Source organism: Lipotes vexillifer, unplaced genomic scaffold, assembly GCF_000442215.2.
Source record: "Lipotes vexillifer unplaced genomic scaffold, Lipotes_vexillifer_v1.1 scaffold771, whole genome shotgun sequence".
NCBI classification, from domain to species: domain Eukaryota; kingdom Metazoa; phylum Chordata; class Mammalia; order Artiodactyla; family Lipotidae; genus Lipotes; species Lipotes vexillifer.
This window is the reverse complement of record NW_006774099.1, coordinates 329774-352782: the sequence shown is the minus strand read 5'-3', so window position 1 is coordinate 352782 and position 23009 is coordinate 329774. Positions and strand designations below refer to the sequence as shown.

At 39.3% G+C, this 23009-nt stretch overlaps 1 protein-coding gene across 2 annotated transcripts in view; it reads right to left on the bottom strand.

Moving 5' to 3' along the window:
* Positions 1 to 20751: 20751 nt before the first annotated feature.
* The window catches only part of CCDC83 (coiled-coil domain containing 83), a 42257-nt gene continuing 39999 nt past the window's right edge, over positions 20752 to 23009 (bottom strand). The window contains exon 8 of one of the 2 annotated variants that reach the window (XM_007448831.1): positions 20752 to 20981. In XM_007448831.1, the coding sequence (XP_007448893.1) occupies positions 20820 to 20981 (162 nt within the window). In that variant the 3' untranslated portion in view covers positions 20752 to 20819. The remainder of the gene's footprint in view (positions 20982 to 23009) is intronic. The other variant, XM_007448830.1, reaches the window with a different exon arrangement.

Sequence of the window (23009 nt, the reverse complement as noted above, 5' to 3'; positions counted from 1 at the left end):
AAAGAGTGAAATTTGTATTTGGAAAAGCTGCCTGGAGAGAAGAGCTGTGTCCTTTACTGTAATGCAACAGGACTCTTTTGGGGGGATCAAATCATAATTCTTAATTATGCAGTATCTTTCTTTTCTCCAGTCCTCACAGATACAGAAACAGTAACTAAAATTAACTTTTCTTTTTAAAAAATTATATATTCAGTTTGCAGTAGACATTCCTTAAGTATTTGTATTTATTTATGATTATCAATTTACGTAACATTAATATTGTATCAAACCTCCTTATGAAAATGAGTATGGATGTACACAGTATGTTTGATTTTTATCCATAAGAATGAATCTGATTCAGAATGCTTTTCAGCTGACATACAGAGCACTAAATATTTTAAGGCAAGTCCATAGGTCTGAATCGCTTAAGAATTCTCAGTTTCTGTGGGATTTAGGGAAGCATTATAAATGCATTAATCCTTATAGTCAATTCTGTGCCTAGGATTTTGCAAGGGAACAGTTCACAGAACTGGGAAAAGCACTACATTTTAAATTCAGCATTAGTGCATTGGGAAGGGACTTTACTGCTTTGTGCTTGGCATGTCATTATTTTCCATTTGACATTAGGGCCTTTCCAAAATGAATGTGAGGAATTGCTTTCACTTCAAGACTTTCCTTCTTTTCAGTAAAACTCTAGGAGGTGTTATGGGGGGAGGGGAGGGGACAAAATCCTTGAACCTTTTATTTGGCTCATGCCATGTTATGATCATGTACCTTTTAAATAAGGGGAAATAGTATCTTTAAAGTTAATGTCTAGCCAAGAGTTTAGTTAACGAAGAATTAAGCTGCACTGTTGATCGGTGCTTTGTGTAAATACATCTTAACATTTGGGTTGAGAGGGGCCTTAAGAAGGACAGTTTGTTGTAGGAAAGCAATTCTGTACATGAGTTAAGCATACTTGTTGCATTGTCTCTGCAGATTCTATTTTTGTTTACAATATTAAAATGTATGTTAGCAAAAATGGGTGGATTTTCAAATAAAATGCAGCTTCCACAAATCTTTTGTTATGGTATTCTGGTCTGAGGCACATTTACTTTTTTCCTCTTTTCTTTATCATTGGTATTATTATTTTTTGCTAATAAAAGTATACCCAAGTGATTATATTTGATGATTTAATCAAATGTAAAATTTATTTCTCTTTTAACTTAACTTCCAAAAAGCTTGATCTTGGTACTTTTGTTACCTTCTAGACACTGATAAACTGAACTACTTATTAAAACTGTTCATTTTTGTCTTTTGATCAGATGCCTTCGGTCAGGTAAGTTTAAGGAGAAAATGCTTTGAATTTGACATATTGATGCATGTGATTATGTCTGCCAAAGAAACCTCTGACTGTATCGTGTTTCACGTTGAATAGTAAGTAGGATTCAGAGTACATGATAGAGGGACTAAAAGCTTTGCATTGATAAATGTCTGCATACTATTTGCCATGGTTGGAAAAAAGAGTCTTTAACCAAAATACATTGTTAATTTTACCACTTTTTAAGTTTCACTATTATTAAACCATTTTCATACAGACTGGAAAATGTACTTTTGTAAGTTAACTTCCTTAACATCATCACAGATTTTGATTTGTCTCTCCTGGTGGTGTTTGAGTGGATGTTATATTTGAGGTCTATGGCTTGTTCCTTTTATACTACTTTTTTTTTTTCCCAACATATTCAAGTTTGTGAAATCCTTCATAAACATTTCCATCTTATTGTTCAGACTTTTGGGCTTGTTGGATTAGTATTATCCACATTTTACCCATTTTACAGATTGGAATAAGGAACTTGCTCAGGTTGACGAGCTAACAGACATTGGAATCAGGTCTTTGCTTTATGGTCCATTGTTCTGTCTGTGCATAAACTGAAAAGGGAATTATTTCCCTCTGTGGTCTAGCCTGATGACCACTGTCTATTCTCAGATGGTCTTCTCCTATGAAGCATACTTCCCACCTCCTGCAACACACATGAGCATGTTAACTTTAATCAAAATGTAACAAGTGGGGGCTTCCATGGTGGTGCAGTGGTTGAGAATCCGCCTGCCGATGCAGGGGACACGGGTTCGTGCCCCGGTCCGGGAAGATCCCACATGCCGCGGAGCGTCTGGGCCCGTGAGCCATGGCCGTTGAGCCTGCACATCCGGAGTTTGTGCTCCGCAACGGGAGAGGCCACAACAGTGAGAGGCCCACATACCGCAAAAAGAAAAAAAAAAAAAAAAACGGTAACAAGTGAAGTAAGTCAGCTGTTGAATACATAAAAAAATACATAACTAAATCAGGTTCTAAACCTGTATATGCCCCCACCATCTTACTAGCCAGCTAACAAGTTGGTAGTGGCTGCAGAAAGAAATTAAGACTGTTAGCAGAGGGCAGCTAACCCATCCCAGATCATTTGCAAAATTTTTCCTTTTAACATCTCATTATTATTGTTCATTATATTTTTAAGATATACTTTTCTTAACCATTGACTGTGAGAGTCCATATTTAGGAAGAGGCCTTATGTTAGAGCAGGAATCTTTTACTTCTCCACGAGCCAACAAAACATTACCCCTGGAAAGCAGGCCTTTATGGAATAAGTTTCTCCTTGAACTAAAGTAATTCCAAGGCTCTTCTCCTGTTTATTGTCACTAATAAACATGTTTCCAAATTCTTGAGAATTCAGAGTACTGATGTAAATGCTTATTCTCCAGCACTCCATGGAGAAAAACAGAATCTCTCTATTCAGGGGAGGGTGGCTCCCGTGTGTTCAGCAGTGGCTAGCTCACAGTATATGGAAAGGCCACAGCATTCAGCCAGGTGAACTTAATCTATCTTATCCTCGAGAAAAGATGGCTCCACAGCTTCCATCAGTGGCCCTTGCATCTAGCTTAGATCTTTGTTCTGTCACATTTGCTACCTTCCGTGGGTCTGACTACACCTAGAATTCTGCAGTCTGAATGGGCTCTGAATGGAAAGGCTGCTGTATCATCTTCCATGCAGTCTCTCTCAGAAAACCTCAAGCTGATTCCTTGCTTTTACTAAGAAGTGGCATTCTATTTAGTGTGTCGCCAACCAGAAATGTTTTCTAAGTCTCTAGCTAGTATTTTAGTCTAATTTTGCTATAAGCACTTAGGAAATGTCCCCTTTGTTACTGATCTAGCATGCAGGTGTAGTTTTTATGCTGTATGAAACTACCCACATTGTCAAAAGTTAGGGTCTTTCTGTGGTGTTACTATTGGGGCAGGTGTGACCATTCTGAGGCAGAGTAGGTTACGCTGGGTTTAGGCATACACCTAGAAGGAGAGAAAAGCAAGGACAAAGCTTTATGGAAACTTCACTTCCTAATAAGTTCTCATTCCAAAGAGCTTTTCCTTTATCTGCTGCAAAAGCTAATTCCAAAGTTGGTTTTGAAATAAAAGTCTCTGTGTGAGAATCACCTGGGGAGCTAAAACCTCAACCTGTCTGAGCCGTCTGCAGTCAGGCGCCTGCCCGTCTGCCTTGATCCTGGGCACTTGGCAGCTGTCCTGTACTCTTGATAAATAAGCACTGGGTTATTGTGACCTTGGCTTGGAGTGGAGGTAAAGAAATATCAGAAGAGAAGTAAGCAGCCCCCTCTCTCCTTCATGAACCTGGACTCTGGGGTCTGCACTGATGTGCAGAACTTGCAGTTGATTTGCTTGACATTTCAAGAACACTTCAAATGGAAGCATCAAGCACACTGCACTGGCACTGCCGTCTAGTTCAGTGGTGTCCTAAAAGGCAGTGAAGTCTGCGTTTCATCATTTTTGTCCTGAAGTAGGGTAGCAACTGAAAAGCTCTTCACTTCTGTGTGATTACTCATTGATGGCAGGTGTCACGTACCTGGAGGAGGCAGAGGCACTGCTGTAGGAGAGGAAAGACTCAGGGAGAGATCCCAAGGAGCCCAGACAGCAGTCTTCAGAGGCAGGTGCAGGAATGGCCACGCCAGTGTTTGCTGCTCATAACAGCTATTGCTAGGAGCTGACCTTTTGACAACTATATTGAAATGTAGAATTTGGAATTCGTGGTGGACAGAATTTGCATCACTGTGGGTCCAAAGTACAAATCAAGGAATGACAGTTTGCTTCGTCCAATAAAGGTACGATAAACTGGTGTCATATTGACGTAAAAGGAAGATGAACGAAATAGCATCATGTGAAATGATAGAAAATACATATTATAGTCTCTGTCCCTGGTTCCTGGCACAGAGCTCCTAAAACCCCTATTATTTCCTAAGTGATAGGCGAGTGCTAAGAGCATCTTTTGTTCTAATAGTTGGTCTTTGACCCTAGTTCCTGACGCAAAGCTTATAAATACCTTGGAATTTCCTGGGTGATAGGAGTGTTTTTTGTTCTAATGGGGCGACTCTTGATAGGTTCCTGGATAGCTTCAGGATGGTGGCCGGTCAGAAAGACCAAGAGATGATTAGAAGCTTGGAACTTTCAGCTGTAGCCTCATCCTCCAGGAAGGGGGAGGGGGCTAGAGACTGAGTTAATGATCAGTTGTGCCCTTGTGAATGAAGCCTCCATAAAAATGCTAATATTAAGGAGTTTAGAGAGCTTCCAGGTTGTGAACATATCCATGTGCCAGGAGGGTGGTGCACCCCAACTGCATGGGGACAGAAGCTCCTGCATTCGGGACTCTTCCAGACTTTGCCCTATGTGTCTCTTCATCTGGCTGTCCATCTGTATCCTTTATCATATCCTTTATTATACAGTAAACTGGTAAAGTTTAAGTGTTTTCCTGGATTCTGTGAGCCATTCTAGCAAATTATCAAAACCAAGAAGGGGGTCAGTCACAGGAGCCCTGATTTATAGCTGATCAGTCAGGAGTACAGGTGACAATCTGGACTTGTAATTGGCCTCTGAAGTCTTGTGGGGGGAGGCAATCTTGTGGGACTGAGCCCGTAACCTATGGGGTTTGTGCTAAAATTTGTGTGGAAAACCCACACATCTGGTGTATATTGTAAGTGTGAGTAAAGGAGAAACAAGTGTTTTTCTCATACAAATAATGAACCTTAAAACTGAGGTGTTTCTGTGATTGAGATGGCATTTCAAAAGCGTATTTATATAAGCCAGTTTTACTAGCATCATATATCTATTTGGGGAAGGGGGATGGAATTCCCTCCAACATAATACCAACATAAATTTCAAGTGAGTTAAGTATAAATGTAAGGAACTATAAAGATGAAGGAAAATACAGGTGACTCTCAGTCAGATAGAAAAAGGGGAAGGATATGATTAAAAAAAACTGTTCATCAAAGATGAAATACTAATGACCAATGAAAAGAGTTTAGTAGTAACTGAAAAATTCAAATGAAAACAACAGTGCTTTCCAAGTGTAAGGCTGTTCTGAGTGTTTTTGGACAGATTGTTCATTTAATCAAGTCTGTGAAGGAGGCACCTTTGTTATACCTATTTTATAGATAAGGGTACAGGCCTAGCGGCTGGGGTAAATCACTTACTGTGTGATCCTTAACACCTTAACAACTAAGTGGTTGAGCTGCAGTCCTGAGCCCTTATGGTCTGGCTCCAGGTCTGCCATAACCACTGTGCTGTATACTGTTATGGAGGATGCCATTTTGCCTGTCAAACGGCATCTGTTTAACAGCATGGGCGGCAAGAGTGCACAGAGTTTGATTGCTAATCTAAAGCTGAAGTGAGTATAAACCAGTACACCTTTTTTTTTTTTTTTTTTTTTTTTTTTTGGTGATATGTTGTCAGAAGACTTGAGAGTTCTTACCCTTCACCCAGCAATTATACTTTTAGAAAATGTACCCAGATGAATAACCTGGGTGTCGGGTTTTAGCTAGGGGACGTCAATTGCTGTATAGCACATAAGTTTAAAAATAGGAATTGTTCATATCAGAGACTAAGAGATCAGATTAATGGAATGCATTCCTCCCTGAAGCCACGCCCACCCCATCCCTGCAACACAAAGTAGCGTGAGTGTCATGGATTAGTTTACATCAGCAGATAGTAGACAATTAGAGACTCAGATCTTTACTGTTATCATTCCAGATTAGAGCCAGTGTGCACTACCCCCAAGCTCTGCCAGTTCCCAAGCCAACCAAAGGTAAGATATGTTTTCAACCCTCAGGGAAGGGTTGGTCTGCTGACAATGAGGTGGAGGGAAGGAGTCTCCACTGAAGACAGGAGGAGTACTGGTCTGAAGTGCTTAGGAGAACAAGATTCCCTGCCGGGTTACCCAGTAGAGAAGAGGGGCTCCCACTCATCGGCAGGAGTTCTACTTTCATATGAAATTTAGAAGGTAAGTGGAACTCCCCAGGAAACTTGTCCTGTGTTATGGGAAACTACAGGACCCACAGGCATTTTTAGTTTCACAATTAACAAGCAGCTTCTCAGGCATAGTTTCTCAATCGCAAGCCTTACCATACGTGTTTCACGAAGTTTCGACACTTGACAATTTTCTCCTCAATTTGTAGCTTCCAGAGAAGGGTGGGGATTATCCATCACATGCTGGATTCATCTGTCTGGTTGGCTCCAGCCCCTCCCCTTCAATCCTGCACTTTAACTGCTGGAATCCTTCAGTGTGCTTGTGTGGCTCAATGCTCATCAAGTATTCAAGGTCTACAACAATTTCAACCTTTCTCATACCTCCATTCTAGGTACTTCTGCTCAGGCATTTTCTCTTCACTGAATAGAACTCGAGTTTTCTGCCCCTTTGCATCTATACGTTTAACCTATTTTCACTGTACAAATCCTATCACTCCTGGGAGGGAAAACTAGCAACTCATCATTTTTAGGGACACTGTAAATCAGTCCTTTCAGAAAGCCATAAAAATATTTGTATCCTTTGCCCTGTTATCCCTCTTCTGGAAATCGAAAGAAATTAACCCAAAGTATGGAAAATATGTGGGAGAATACATCACAGTGATCAAGATTACCAAAGGAACAACTGTGCGGGCCAAGGATAAGTTCAGTGATGAGTCCCAGAGAATATTTCCATTAAAGGGTAGTAAAGAATTAATGGAGACCAGGAAAGAACAGTCAACTAGAGAATAACCAATAAAGAGATGTCGAGGACATAGTTGAAGTCAGGAATAGTCAAATCAAGTGGAATAAAGCCTCAAACTTGCCCATTGGACTGAGCAGGTAGGAATTTAAACCCTACCCCTAGCTATACGCAGGCATTGCAGGGACAGAAGACAGATTACATGGAATCGAGGAGGTGGGAAGAATGTAGAGGTATCAAGAAGCTTGGTTATGAACTAAAAAAGGTAAAGGACAATAAGCAGAGGGCATACAGGCCAAGGAAGAGTTTTCTTTAAGATGAAAGTAAATTTACTTTGTTCATCCACTTGACACTTTGAGAGCCTTCTATGAGCCAGTAGTTTTAGGTGTGAGAAACAATAAGGGTTTTGTGGACTGTGATAGGGCACCAAGCTCAGCACATGAGTTTCCTCCCGGCTCTCGGGAGAGGGACGCTATTTATTCAGTTTGGGAGAGGAGGGAAAGTATTTCTGATCCTGATGCCAACAGCTTGGGTGGCTGTCAAAGCAGGATCACAAGGGATGTAGGGGAGCAGTGCTAATCTGCACAGCCTCCACCTGGCCACCCTCACCCCCTGCTGCCACTGCTTCCTGCCCGTCATTTGAATAAACGTGTTTCTGCAGGAAAAAAAGAAAAACTTTGCTTTTATGGAGTGTATTTTCTTGTGAGAATAGTCAATGGACAAATATTTCATGACATGATGAGTACTCTGAAAAAAAGGGTGAAGGGATAGACTGATATGATCAGAGTATGGTGCTACTTTCTATAAGTTATCAAGGAAGACCTCTGATGAGATGACCTTTGAGCAAAGACAAATGAAGTGAGGAAGCAAGATGGTAAGATGTGGTCACTGGTTGCCCTCTCCACATAGGCAGAGGAAAGACCAAAGATGCTAAAGGAGACTATGCTTGGCTTCTCTGAGCAGCATCAAGGATACCAGGAAGGCTTGAGCAGAGTGGGTGGGAGGGAGCTTGGTGGGAGCAGAGGTCAGAGAGGTGGCAGTGGGCAGGGCTTTCTAGGTCATGCTGAGGTTTGGATTTCATTCTGAGCTGGGATGCCACTGCACACGTTGAGCAGAGGATTCTATAAGAACTTTTGTTGGCAAAAAGGTCATTGTGGCTGCTGTACTGAGACAAAAGAAGGAAATGGCAAATCAGTCAGGAGACAATTATAATAGTCCTCTTAAGTATGAGCAAAACTTAGGCCCTGTGAGGATTAGCTGGAAGAGCTGACCAAAGATAAGACACAAACAGTAGAAGGAGCATTTACTGAAGGTTGACCAAGGTGACAGGAGACTTCTGAACTCCCCTTGTCCCACAGGCACACTGAATGTACAGCTACACATGGAGCAATTACCTCTATAGGAAATGTAGTCATAGCTGAGCAACCCTTACACATCAAGTGAATGAGAACACAAATACCCACATCAAAACACGTAGGTAAGGCTGAGACACACTTTCACCATAAACTCCACCCCAGCACAGCACCAAACAATTGGGAGGGAACGTCCAATTCCAGCTTTTCCCTGAGGAGTGAAGGGTTTGGATCCCACATTTAGCACCTCAACTTTTAAGACTCCCACACAAGGGATGGGCCCCCAAAACACCAACAAGGCTTGCATTTATGAGACCCACAGCACTGGCAATTTATGAGATGGCTTCACAGGTGAATTCTATCAAACACATAACAAATTAATACCCGCACTTCTCAAACTCTTCCAAAACATAAAAAAGAATACTTCCAAACTCTTTGTTTGAGGCCATCTTTATCCTGATAATAAAACTGGGCAAGGTCACTACAAGAAAAGTAGGAGCCAATATGCCTGATGAACATAGATGTAAAACTTCAATGGAATATTAGCTAATCAAATTTAAACAACTGTGGATCATGTAGTACTGTAGTATATATTGACTGAAAAAATATAAATGTTTTCCAGTGGTCAGATGTACTTAGGAATATATTTAACCAAGGAGGTCAAAGGTCTATACCCTGAAAACTATAAGACACTGATGAAAGAAATTGAAGAAGGCATAAATGGAAAGCTGTTCTGTGCTCATGCATTAGAAGAATTAATATTGTCAAAATGTCCACACTACCCAAAGCACTCTACAGATTCCATGCTAGCTAGCCCTATCCAATAGCATTTTTCACAGAAATAGAAAAAACAGTCCTAAAATTTGTATGGAATCACAAAAGATGCTGAATAGTCAAAGCAATCTTGAGAAAGAGCAACAAAGCTGGAGGTATCATGCGTCCTGATTTCAAACTACATTACAAAGCTACAGTCATCAAAACAGTATGGTATTAGCATAAAAACAGACACATAGATCAGTGGAACAGAATATAGAGCCCAGAAAAAAACCCCAGCATATATGGTCAATTTTCAGTATAGGAGCAGAAAATATACAATGGGGAAAGGATAGTCTCTTCAATACTTGATGTGAGGAAAACTGGATTGCCACATGCAAAAGAATAAAAGTGGACCCCTATCTTACACCATATACAAAAATCAACTCAATTAAAGGCTTAAATGTAAGACCTGCGCCTGGAAAACCTCTAGAAGAAAACATAGGGGGTAAGCTCCTCACCATTGGTCCTGGCAATTATTTTTTGGATTTGACACCAAAAGCAAAGGTAACAAAAGCAAAAGTAAAAAAAGTGGGATTACATCAACTAAAAAGCTTTTGTGAAGCAAAAGAAACTAAACAAAACTCAACAAAAAGAAAAGGCAGCTTAATGAACAAGAGAAGATATTTGCAAATGATACAAATGATAATAAGGGGTTAATATCCAAAATATATAAAGAATTCGTAAACTCCAAAAAAAAAAACAGTTTAAAAATGGGCAGAAGACCTGAATAATTATTTTTCCAAAGAAGAAATACAGATAGCCAACAGGTACATGAAAAGGTACTCAGCATCACTAATCATCAGGGAAATGAAACTCAAAACCACAGTGAGATATCACCTCACACCTGTGAGGCTATTAGGATGGCTATTATCAACAAGACAAGAGATGACAAATACTGGTGAGGATTTGGAGAGAAGAAACCCTAGTGCACTGTTGATTGGAATGTAAGCTAGTACAGCCACTATGGAAAACAGTATGGAAGTTCCTCAAGAAGTTAAAAATAGAACATGATCCAGCAATCCTGCTTCTGGGTGTACATCCAAAGGAAACAGCACCATTATCTCAAATAGACAACTGTACTCTCATGTTCACTGCAGCATTATTCACTACAGCCAAGATATGGAAACAACCTAAGTGTCTGTTAACAGATGAACTGATAAAAAAATTGTGATAAATATACACACGATGAAATATTCCATCTTTAAAAAGAAGGAAATCCTGTCATTTATGACAAAATAGATGAAACTGTGAGGCATTATGCTAAGTGAAAGCAAAACAATTACTGTATGCTATCACTTATATGTGGAATTAAAAAAAAAAAAAAAGAAACAAAGTAGAAAATTGGTTTCCAGGGGCTGGAGGGTGGGGGAGATAGGGAGAGGTTATTAAAAGGGTACAAAGTTTTAGTTATAAAAAGAATAAGGTCTGAGGATCTAATGAATAGCATGGTAACTATAGTTGATAACACTATATTGTGTAATTGAAATTTACTAAGAGAGTAGAATTTAAATGTTCTCACCCTGCCCCCCACCAAAGGTAAGAATATGAGGTGATGGATGTGTTAACTTTATGGCAGGAATACTTTCACAATGTATACGTGTATCAAATCATCACATTATACACTGTAAATACCTGAAATTTTTGTCAGTTATATCTTAATAGAGCTGAAAAAATGTACTAACAGCGTTAATTACTTAGAGTAGAAGGAGTTAAGGAAGTTTAAAAAAAGAGAGAGGAGATAGGCTGAAAAATCAGCGGGAGGAAGCGGAAAGCTGAGTGGTCCGGAGTGGAGGTGAGATGGGCTGGGAGGTGGAAGAAAGGCAAATGGAGAGCCTGGAATACAGGTGTATACGGAGGAAAATGTGCAGAAAATGCTCTTTTTTTGAAGAGCATTCTCCTTCCCTTCTGAAAGCATTTCCATCATTGAGGAAAGCACCTGCTTCTTGATGAGAAAATGCAGCATAGCTGTAACAGTGTGGACTCTGCAGCCTTGCTATGGGTTTGAACCCTAGTTTGGGCAAGTTACATACTCTCCCTGTGCCTCAGTTTCATCTATAAAATGGTATAATAGTGCCTACCTCATAGGGCCAATGTAGTCAATGAATTAATAAATGGAAGCATTTTAAAACAGCCTGGCACACGATAGAAGTTCAGTACATAGTTACTATTCTTACTGGAATGCAGAATAGCTTGTGGTTAAGAGCCTAGATTCTGGAGACAAAACACCTGTGTTCAAATCCTGACTGTCTCTTACTAGCTGGGAGACTTTGGGAAAGTTACTAAATTTCCCTCTGCCTGTTTCTTTATCTGTGAAATGAGAATGATTAGAGACCCTACCTTCATAGGATTATAAGAAGGATCAACTAGGTTAATGTAAGTAAAGTGCGTTTAATAAGTGCATTTAAGTGTTTGCCATTATTAGTATTACTAAAGAACCTTTGAAAATATCAGTCTTTGGATTTATCCAACCTGCTCTGTTTGCATAGTTGATGTCAGTGCAGTGCTGGTGGAGGTTCCATGAGCTGCTTCCAAAGCTTGAACCCCGAGCCCCTGACTCCACATGACCTCAAGCAGGAGTCCTGGGTGCTGAGGCAGCTTCAGCAATACTGTAGTTTGGTGCGACAGAACACTGTTTTGAAAACAGCAAGCCCGACAAATCTAAGTATACTTAGGTCGGCAGTTTTAAATGCCCTCAGATAAAGCAGAATACTTTCTAAAGTAGTTTGAGCCCTTTTTAAAATTTATAACAGAGAATAGATACTTATCGCAAAGACTTATTTAGTGTCCTGGAGACTACATTTTACTATTGAAAACATTGACTTCAGTGAAATTAATATTCATGTCAGTCTCTGTTTTAGGATTAGGTTTGGCTGTGTGTAACAGAAAGTTCACACTAACAATGACTCAAACAAGACAGAAGTTTATTTTCTCTCGTGAAAGTCTGAGTGGGCACGGCAGCTTTGCAAGGTTGTTAGGTGTCCACTTTTAGGTGCTGGGTGTCTTGCTGTTCCACGGGCCTTAAGGTGTTCCTCTCGTCACACAGTCCACTGTGGCTGAGCAGCAGAACTACATTCCAAGCAGCAGGATGAAAGAAGGGGGGAGAAGGGGAGGGAAAGGGATGACCCAGAAATTGTGCACAACTTTTATTCACCTTCCATTGGCCAGAACTTTGTCACGTGGCTGCAAGGGAAGCTGGGAAACAGAGACTTTAATTGGGGTGACCGTATTCTCAACTCAACAACTAAATGAATGTATTATTATTGAAACGGGGAGAATAGATTTGAAGGAAAACTAGCAGCTACTATTGTAGTCATACATTTTTTATTAAAATAATTGCTAATTTCTTGAAACTTTTCTGCTCAATGACCTCAAAACCCTACCATGTCACATATTGTAATTTGAGATCTGAGATATCCTAAAAAAGAATTACAGTTTATAGTTTTAGAATTTAAATATTTCAAAGGAATTAAATGCAAAAATTAAAAGCTTATAAAAGGAAAAATAAGCAAATCCAAACTGTTAGTGTTCGGCAAATGTTACAAGCATGTTGGAAATGTGTACCTTCTCAATAGATTTTAGGCCCTGCTGTATCCCAAGTTGACATTTTTACATAAATAGCGCAAAAGCCACAGAGGACACTTTTTAAGTGGCTAGGAGAAAATGACCCATGCAAAATGAAATGTAGCAGTCAAAGAACGTCAAAGATCTGAAGTTAATTGCACACTTGCACCAGAACCTCAAGTGAGGCCAGAGCCCACCATCCCTCTGATTTTGTGTCTGAGGGCTTTAAAGATAAAAATGCTTCGCTGGCCTCTGTTAGTCAGGCAGAGGGGAATCCAACAGAGTTAATTTTCATTCCTCTTAGGAGGAGGGAAATGTTGCAAGGCCTAGCATATTTTTATAGCTGAGACTATACAAAAAGGTGGCCCTAACCCAAGAAGGCGAGAGGTCAGTGAGTTGAGCAAAGGATTTGAGGAAGGAAATGCTGACAAAACCTTTTACTAAGAATCTTTGAGTATATCTGCATCTGCAGTCCTTTCAAACTCTTTTGCTGGCTGGAAATCTGAAAACTTTTCCATGTGAAGAATCTTTTAAAAGTATCTTGATGATTTTTAGCACTTATGTAGATCATAAGAACAGAATGACCTAAAACATAACCAATCTAAAGAGTCATGGTCCAAAAAGCAGCCTTTCTGGGAACTCGAGCCTCACAAAGTCACAGGAGTAGGAAATGGAAATACTTAATCAAGTTAAAGTCACTAATATTTAGAAAGCCTCCGCTGCTTGAGGGCACAGTTCCTTGTGTCTAGTGCAAAAGCCAGTTTTATTCCAAGAAAAATACAGAGAACTGTTGTGTTGAGATCTAGTAAAACAAGCAAGGATCAAGCGGGCCTTTAACAAACAGCCCTTTATTGCCACAAAAATCCCCTTGGTCTCCCTGACCCTGAATCACTCCAGTGTCTGACTCTAGGATTCAGAAAGAAACAAAATTGTTGCCACTGACCCACAGTGTTTAGTGCCCTTCCTCCACCGCACTCCTAAGAATTTTGGAACTGGGTTTACTACTTGTCCCTACTGATGTAGATCGGCAGATCCAGGGCAGGGCTTCTTAGAGTCCTCACACCAGTGGGTGGCTGAGCCCTCTTTCCAGCCACCCCGAAACGAATTCCCCCCTAGAAGTGAGTTCCTCTGCTGAGTTTCTGACTAACCTCTCTATCCAGAACTCTATTCCTTGTTCTCCAGTTGTTCTCCCTCAAGATTGAGGAGTATCAAAGAAAAGGGGAGATTGTAATTGATCAGGATCCTATGGTGCCTTCCCAGGACAGACCCTTCCTATGTTCTCTGCCTGCATCTTGTTTGTAGAAAAACTTTAGCCTCCTAGGCCCTCCCAGAGTCCCAAAGAGCAAATTTAATCAGAGAAGTGAGAAAATGCAGAAAGGAAAACAAGCAAGACAAAATAATAACAGTTTAGCCATTAAACAGTCCAGGACCTTTAGTTCCTCTTCAAGGGCTGTGGATAATATTCTGAGCCATGTCCTTGAGCTGTTCTGCAGATACTGAAACCCCCACCAGGTGGAGGAAGTTAACTGCATTTTGACCCCCAAGCACATAGACCCTAGTCTGGTTGGAACCAGAAGGTTGATGATGTTGACTCCCACTTACCTCACCACCAACCAATCAGAAGAATGTCCACAGCTGATCACCTGTCCACACCTACAACCCTCTCCCTCACCCTCTCTTTGAAAACCTTTCCCTGAAAGCCATCAGGGAACTTGGGTCTTTAGAGCATTAACGACCCATACTCCTTGCTTGGCCCTGCAATAAATGCTGCACTTCTCTTCACCACAACCTAGTGTCAGTAGATTGCCTTTACTGCACACAGGTTAGTGGACCCAAATCTGATTCAGTAACAACCCCAGGATAGAGTGAGCCCCTTGATACAAGCATGCAGGGCCCAGCTGCCATCAGAGCTTTTTCGGCACCTCACAGCATGTGATGGATCAGACACGGGCACACTCTGTGCACCTTTGAGTGAATGTACTGTAAAGTCAAGCAGAAGTCTTAGGCCTTTCTCCCAGAGATTGCTGTTAAATGTCAATTATCATTTCAACTGCCATGTATTGCATATCTACTGTGTGCAGGTTACATGCAGTCTCTGTCATCCTTGAAACAATCCTTCAATACAGGAATTAGGTCCATGTAATACTGAGGAGAATAGGCTTGAAAGAGGTGAAGTGACTGCCCAAGATTCAAGGCAGCCAGCCTGATCCCAGAGTGTTTCCCCACACGCTGCCCAGTCTCTTTACACCTTAATTTCTTCAAACCTATCTCGTTCTTGGGCCACAGTAAGCACATTCCCAGCCTGATGCTAAAGCTGCCAACACCCTGTCCCCTCTTCCCCAGTCTTGAATGACAAGATATAGAACTCACATGCTTGGTTTTTCTGAGAACTGAAACCAACATAAAATCCTCCAAAACTCATCTTAAATTTCTTTTCCAAACCTATCGCTAAAGTTGTGAAAAATAAAGTATTCTGAGTTAAACACAACCACCGCACCACCTAGAATATCCTGTTCTGCCGTCTCCCACTTTCCTTTCTTCCTTCTCTGCTGTTAGTATTCAAGAGTGAAAGCAGGTTACACCAAGGCTGAGAGGCTCCTTGACCCATCAGGCGCTTTTGCTGGGCCGTGAATATCTTGAGGAAAGGGGCAGTTTCATGTTGCCTCCCTCATGTCCTACACACAGTGCCTGGGTGCAAAGATTCATTTGATAAATGCTTTGTTGGATAGGTGACACTGATAGGAAGTTCACAGTGGTACAACTTTATTGAGATTTCCTTGTAATGTAGTCATCTAACAGGGCTACCACCCTAAGCTATTAATCTAGGTTGTTAGGAAAATCCCGAAGATTTGTTTTAGAGATACTGCTACCTGCAAATTCTAAACGCAAGGAATAATATTAACAGAAGAAAAGAAAATTCTTCCCTTTTTCCAAAGGATGCCTTTTCTACTCTGACATCTTGGCAGCAAACAGGACTTTTAGTCATTTGATATTTTCTTCTGATTCAATTTTACATCGTGAAGGAGAAACTGCCACACCTAACAAATAAATGCTGAATCCTACCATGTTATGCCTGGCTTCTTTTAATAATCTCATGGTCTGAACTTTCCAGATGTGAAAGTCAGTTTCTGCTGACCTACTGAAACCAATGAGCTGTCACATAGGCTATATTTGTTGGTTACTTGGAGCTCTTTGGTTTGTCCCAGTGGAAAGTCAGTAAGTTTTTTTTTTTTTTCCTACCCAAGAAAAGTAAAGATCTTATCTATAAAAAGTTTACCTTTCTTTCTTGAATAGAAAATTGGCCAGTTCACTCCATATTGTTACTAACTGTTCCAAGGACATTTCTGTTTCTGTTGACCTTTGAAAGATTGTCCTAACAAAGTATTCTGCCTTCCTGTCAGGAAACACTCTTGCTGCCGTTGGCACTGTCACTTTATGGAGTGGATTGGAATATGGTTATTTGGGGGGACTTTTTTTTTGGCTGTGCCACGCGTCTTACAGGATCTTATTTCCCCAACCAGGGATCAAACCCGTGCCCCCTGCAGTGGAAGCATGGGAGTCCTAATCACTGGACAGCTAGGGAATTCCCTGGGTGTGTGTGGGGGGGCTTTTTTTTTTAATCTTTCTGAAGTATAAAACGTATCAGTCAAGTACCAAATCTTAAGTGTCCTGCTTGATGAATGTTTGCAAAAAGTGAACACATCCATGTTAACTGCCACTCATCAAAATTACCAGAAAACTCTTTCAGGTACCATCCTCGTCATTCCCCTCCACAAAAGTAATCACTCTTCTGACTTCTATCATCAAGATTAGCACGCTCGTCCTGTTTTTGAACATTGTGTAAATGGAATCATACCGTATGTGTTCTTTTGTGTCTGCCTTCCTTCACTCAGTATTACGACTATAAGATTGATCTACATTGCTGCATATGGAAATAGTTTATTCTTTCATTACTGTATAGTATTCCATTGCATGAATATAGCACAATTTACTTACATATTCTACTGCTGATAGTCTACTACTGTTTCAAGTTTTGGCCTATTTTCAGTAAAGCTGCTAGGAACATTCTTATTCCTGTCTTCAGGTAAACATAACCACTTGTTTCTGTTCCATATTAAGCCAAGAGTGAAATTGCTGGAGCATGACATACATATACACATATATGTATACATGTATACATATATACATATATATGTTCAGCTTTAATAATTACTGCCAAACATATTCCAGAGTGTTTGTGCCAATTAATACTCCCATCAACAACTATGAGAGGTGTTCAAATCACTCTGTATCCTTGTCAATATTTACTATTTTCAACTTTTAAATTTTAGCCATTCTAGTGGGTATAGTATATCGTGGTTTTAATTTGCTTTTCCCTCATCACTGATAGTGTTGATCTCCTTTTTAGGGTTACTAGTCATTTAGATATATTCTTCTGTGAAGTGCCTCCTCAAGTCTTTTTTTCTACTGATTTGTACAAGTACTTTATATATTTTGGATACAGTTTTTTTGTTAGATATATGTATAGTAAATAAATTCTCCCAATATGTGGCTTGCCTTTTGACTCTATTAATGGTGTCTTTTAATGAAAAGATATTAATTTTAATAAAATGCAATTTATCAATCTTTTTATGATTGGTTATTTTTATGACTTTTATTTTTCCCAGGGAGGTGGTTGATACAGGGAGCATTAGGCTTGATGGAGCCATGTGGAACACTACCAAATCCACATTTACCCACGTACCAGATGTCGTTTAAAATTTCAGGCATAGGCTTTGAGGATCTATTGGATGTGCACAGGGGAGCATGAAAATATTCTTATATTTTCTACTAAAAGCTTTATTGTTTTACCTGCCATATTTAGGTCTCTGATTCACTTTGAGTTGATTTTTGTGTATGGTATGAGGCAAGAGTCAATGTTCATTTTTTCCCAGATATACAATTGCCTCAGCATCATTTATTATTAAAAAAGACCATGCCCGCCCCCCCACTGAATTATAGGGGCATCTTTGCAGAAGTCAAGAGACTGTAAATGTGTGGCTTTGTTTCTGGACTCTTTATTCTGTTCCACCAGACTAATTCTTCATCTTTGGGCCTGTAGTGCACTGTCTTAATTACTGAAATGTTATATTAAGTCTTGCAGTTTGGTAGTGTTAAGGTCTCCAGTTTGTTGTTTTACTTCAAGATTGTTTTGGCTATCCTAGGTCTTCTGCCTAGGTTATAAATTTCCATAATAATGTTACAAAAAACTTGTTAACGTCTACAAGAAAATGCTGACATTTTGATTTGGATTGCACTGAATCTATAGATCAAGTTGGGAAGAACAGACATCTTAACTCTTCTGAATCTTCCACTTCATGATAATGGTGTATCTCTCTGTTTATTCCATTTATTTAAGTTTTCTTTAATTTCTCTCAACAATGTTTTGAAGTCTTCAGCATAGAAATTTTGCTTATATTTCATTGCATGAATTCCTTGATATTTGATGTTATTGATTCTATTATATTTTATTTTTCCCAATTGTTTGTTGCTAGTATAAAGAAATACATTGGATCTTTATTGACCTTGTACTCTGTGACCTTGCTAAATTCACTTGTAAATTCTAGTAGTTTGTAGATTATTTTGGATTATCTACATACAAAACCTTGACATCTCTAAGACAATTTGCTTCTTTCTTCTAATCTCTATGCTTTTAATTCCTTTTTCTTGCCTGGTTAGAACACTCCAGTTCTAGTCAACACTGTTGAATAGAAGTGTGATGGTGAATATATGTCTTGTTCCTGACCTCAATGGGAAAATATTTAATATTTCACTATTAAGTGCAGTGTCACAACCAGGGTATTGATATTGATATAATCCATTGATCTCATTAGGTTTCCACTCTGATTACTGAATATTAAACCAACCTTGCATTCTTTATTCATGAAATATTATATATTATAATATTGCTAGATTCAATAAGCTAATAGTTTGTGAATGATTTTGCATCTATCTTCATGAGAAATACTGGCCTTTAATTTTCTTTTCCTGTAATGATGTTGCCAGGTTTTGGTATTAGAATAATATTGACCTCATAGAATAATTTGGAAGTGTTTCTTTTTTCTCTATTCTCTGAAAGAGTTTGTATATATTTGGTATTGTATCTTTTTGAAATGTTTGGAAAAATTCACCAGTGAAGCAAGCCAGCTGGCTTCTTAAATTTTTTAAATGCAGATTGGATTTTTAAAAACATATCTAGGCCTAAATCAGAATTTTTATTTCCTCCTGTTTTGTAGAAATATTTTTCAAGAAATGTTTCCATTTCATCTAAATTGTCAAATTTATGGGGAAAGATTTTTTCTGCTTAATTTCCTTTTATCCTTTTAATAATGTCTGTAATTCTGTAGTGATGTCTCTTTTTCATTTATTTCCTCTCTTTTTTGATTAGTCTTACTATGGGTTATCAATTTTAATTAACCCTTCAAGGAACCAGCTTTTGACTTTGTTGATTTTCTCTTTTATATGTCAACTTTCTATTTAATTAATTTCTGCTCTTTATTTCCTTTCTTTTACTTTCTTTGGGTTTATTTTTGCTGCTTTTTTTAGATTCCTGAGTTGAAAGCTTAGATGATTGAATTTTCAAACTTTCTTCTTTTTAATACATGAAAGGTTATAAATTTCCCTTTAAACATCACTTTAGCTGGTTCCCACAAGTTTTGATGTCATATTTTTCATTATAATTCAGAGTATTTTTTCCTTGTGATTTCTCCTTTCACACATAGGCTTTTCCGAAGTATCTTGCTTACTTGAAAATTACAGCTTTGTTGTTGTTGTTGTTGTTGTTTTTAGTTATTTTCTGCTGTGGTCAGAGAATCGTTCCATGCATTTCAACATTTTGAATATTTGTTGTCACTTACGTTATGGCCCAGGATATAGTCTATTTTTGTAAATATTTTATGTACACTTGAAAAGTATGTGTAGTCTACAGTTGTTTAACTTTTTATATCCTTAATGATTGGGGTTTTGTTTTGTTTTGTAGTCAGTTATTGAGAGAGGTGTGGTAAGACCTTCAAGTCTGATGGTGAATTTGTTTCTGCCTTTTTTCTTTTTTTATTGTGGTAAAATATACATAAGGTTTACCATATTGCTTTTAAGTTTGGTAAATTTTGTTTTATATATTTTGAGATTATGTTATTATTTAGAATTGTTATATCATCCTGATGAATTAATCTGCTTATTATTGTGACATATATTTCTTCATTTTCTCTTTATTTTCTTAACACTTCTTACCTTAAAGTCTACTTTGTTGAATAGTTTGGTCACACCAGCTTCCTTCTGGTTAATGTTTGCATGGTGTATTTACTTTCAATCTATCTGTGGCCTTATATTTAAAAGGTATTTCAAAAAAAAAAGAAAAGAAAAGGCATTTCTTGTAAAAAGCTTTATAAGTAGAACTAGCTTTAAAATGGAAAGCTGATGCCAAATTCAGGCACAGTCAGAGTGTCCTTGGCTTGTGGTACCAATAAGAGGGAAGGAGTAATGACCTTGGGTAGAGACTCAGCAGTTTAGACTTGATATAGCTGATGGGAGACGGACCTCCCTATTGATGGAATATTTTTGTAAAAGAAATTACCACCCTCAAATTTGTTTCTAAAATGTTTTATTTTCATTATAGTGTTAGGTTAAAGAAGAGTAGACTTGAATTGTGGACTGGCTATCTATCATTCAGCACCCTCAGAGGGAAAGATGTGTAGTCAGTGCTATGCAAACCTCTAAATTTTCTCAGAAAATTCCTAATTGAACTATTTCAGATTGGCATCCAAGATTGATCAGTAAATTTTTAAGTGGTAAGCAACCTCAGAGACCATCTTGGCCCACTGTCATGCTCCTGTATACTTGAATGTGGAAATATAAAGTGTACTTTCATTTTTGTCACTCAGGCCACGCAAGTAAATGAATAGCTGAATACTAAGATCTTTGATTTTAAATGTAATTATGACCTTTAGAAATGACAACTGCTTTAAAAATGGACCAAAGAGTAAATAAAATGGGCGACTGATAGACCTCAGTTCCCAAAGGAAATGTATAAGTTGTTTTTTACTTTGCAGATTTCAGTCTTAGAGAAGAGACTTCATCATTTTATATGTGATGTGGCTTTCCGGGCCCCTGGCATCATCATAGAATTTGACTGGAGTCTCCTCCTCTTGGACATGGACGGGCATTTTCTTGCTCTCCACAGTCATGAGCTTCATTTCCAGAGGGCCCAAGTTTACATAATCCTGTGGTGAACAGACACAGAGGAGAATAGGAGAGGTTATTCAGCAAGTTACCAGCCTTCATAGATCAGGTTTTATTTACTGTAGTTGGCCTCTGTATGACAGATTTCATTGCCCTCCTAATTGTCTGAATGCTGTATGACATGTGAAATATGAGAGCTACTGTCAATAAAAACCACTCAGTAAAGTTATATACCCAGTGGGGGCATGGTAGGCAAATCTCCCAAAGAGCAGGCAGCAAGGCTTTCAGGCTTGTCTTTTGGGGGCTTCAGCCGGGTAGGGAACATCAACTGCAGCGGGGAGATATATTCTCTGCAAGCTCTTTAATTGGTAAAAGGAAGTAGGAAGTATTGGCTGCATTTATATAGCCCTCTGCTGGCCAGGATATAACCACAGCAGAGTTTTCTATATTATTTTAAGAACAAAATGAATGATCTGCAAACATCTTTGACGATAAATTTTTTTTTTAATATATTTATTTATTTTTATTTTTGGCGGTGTTGGGTCTTCATTTCTGTGCGAGGGCTTTCTCTAGTTGCGGTGAGCGGGGCCCACTCTTCATCGCGGTGCGAGGGCCTCTCACTATCGCGGCCTCTCTTGTTGCAGAGGACAGGCTCCAGACGCGCAGGCTCAGTAGTTGTGGCTCACGGGCCCAGTTGCTCCGTGGCATGTGGGATCTTCCCAGACCAGGGCTCGAACCCGTGTCCCCTGCATTGGCAGGCAGATTCTCAACCACTGCACCACCAGGGAAGCCCGACGATAAATATCTTAATATTGAGCAGATCTACATGGGTTTTGCACATTTCACAGGATCTACTGTAGATATAAAACTTACCACATTCTGTCAAACTGAATATAGTTTCAGATATCAACAAACAGAATTAGAAGTCTAATTTATATGAAATCCCACAGCTAACCCCAAACTGACTTGAAACAGCTCCAGCCCTACCCAATGGGCCTTCCTCTTGGAAGCCCCTCCAAGCTGTAACTCCTTCTTTTGGATTCCTTCAACACTTCAACAAACCTTTCCTGAGTGCCCACTATGTGCCAGGCTGTGTACCAAGTGCTGGGGCAAAAGACTGGTCAGGGAGACAGATACAGGTAGTACATTCCTCCTGTACAGTAATCAATGATTTTCTTATCAGTTTTCTACTAGCATGTACACTATTTAGGGTAGGGCCTGCCACGTAGGCGTCTTTGAGACTTCATTTCTTCCTGTTCTCCCCCTTAAATTCTCAAGCATCTGACAAGTACCTGGCATGTTGTGAGGGTCTCAGTAAACATTTATTAGAATTTAGGAGAGTCAAAGAATGAAAAAGGAAGGCAATGTTTTATTAATATTTCTCAAAAATTCATATAACTGTATGTAGCTTTTAAAATACATAATTGCAGAGCTACAATAAATGCGAGATAGGAGAAAAGTAAATTGATGGAAGTCTACCATGTATTTCCGAACCATCTGGAGCAGGATTCTGAAGTAATAGACTCTCTTAGTCTGCTTGAACTGCCATAGCAAATACCACAGGCTGAGTGGCTGAAACGACAGAACTTTATTTCTCACAGTTCTGGAGGCTGGGAAGTCCAGCGTTAGGATGCCAGCATGGTTGGGTTCTGGTGAGAGCCTCTTCCTGGCTGGCAGATGGCTGCCTTCTCACAGCGTTCTCACAAGGCAAAGCCTCTTCTTATAAGGCCACAGTCCTATCAGATGAGGGCCCATCTTCATGACCTCATATAACCTTAATTAACTCCTAAAGCCTGTATCTCCAGCTACAGTCATATTGTGTGTTAGGGCTTCAACATGTGAATTTGCGGGAGGGGTGGGGACAAAATTCAGTCTGTAGCACATACAATACCATTTCCACCACATCAAAAACTTCCGTGGAAAATAAGGTCTTAGAAGAGAATGTAGGCAAAACATTCTCTGACATAAATCATACCAGTGTTTCCTTAGGTCAGTCTCCTACGGCAATAGAAATCAAAGTGAAAATAAACAAATGGGACTTAAACTTACAAGCTTCTGCACAGCAAAGG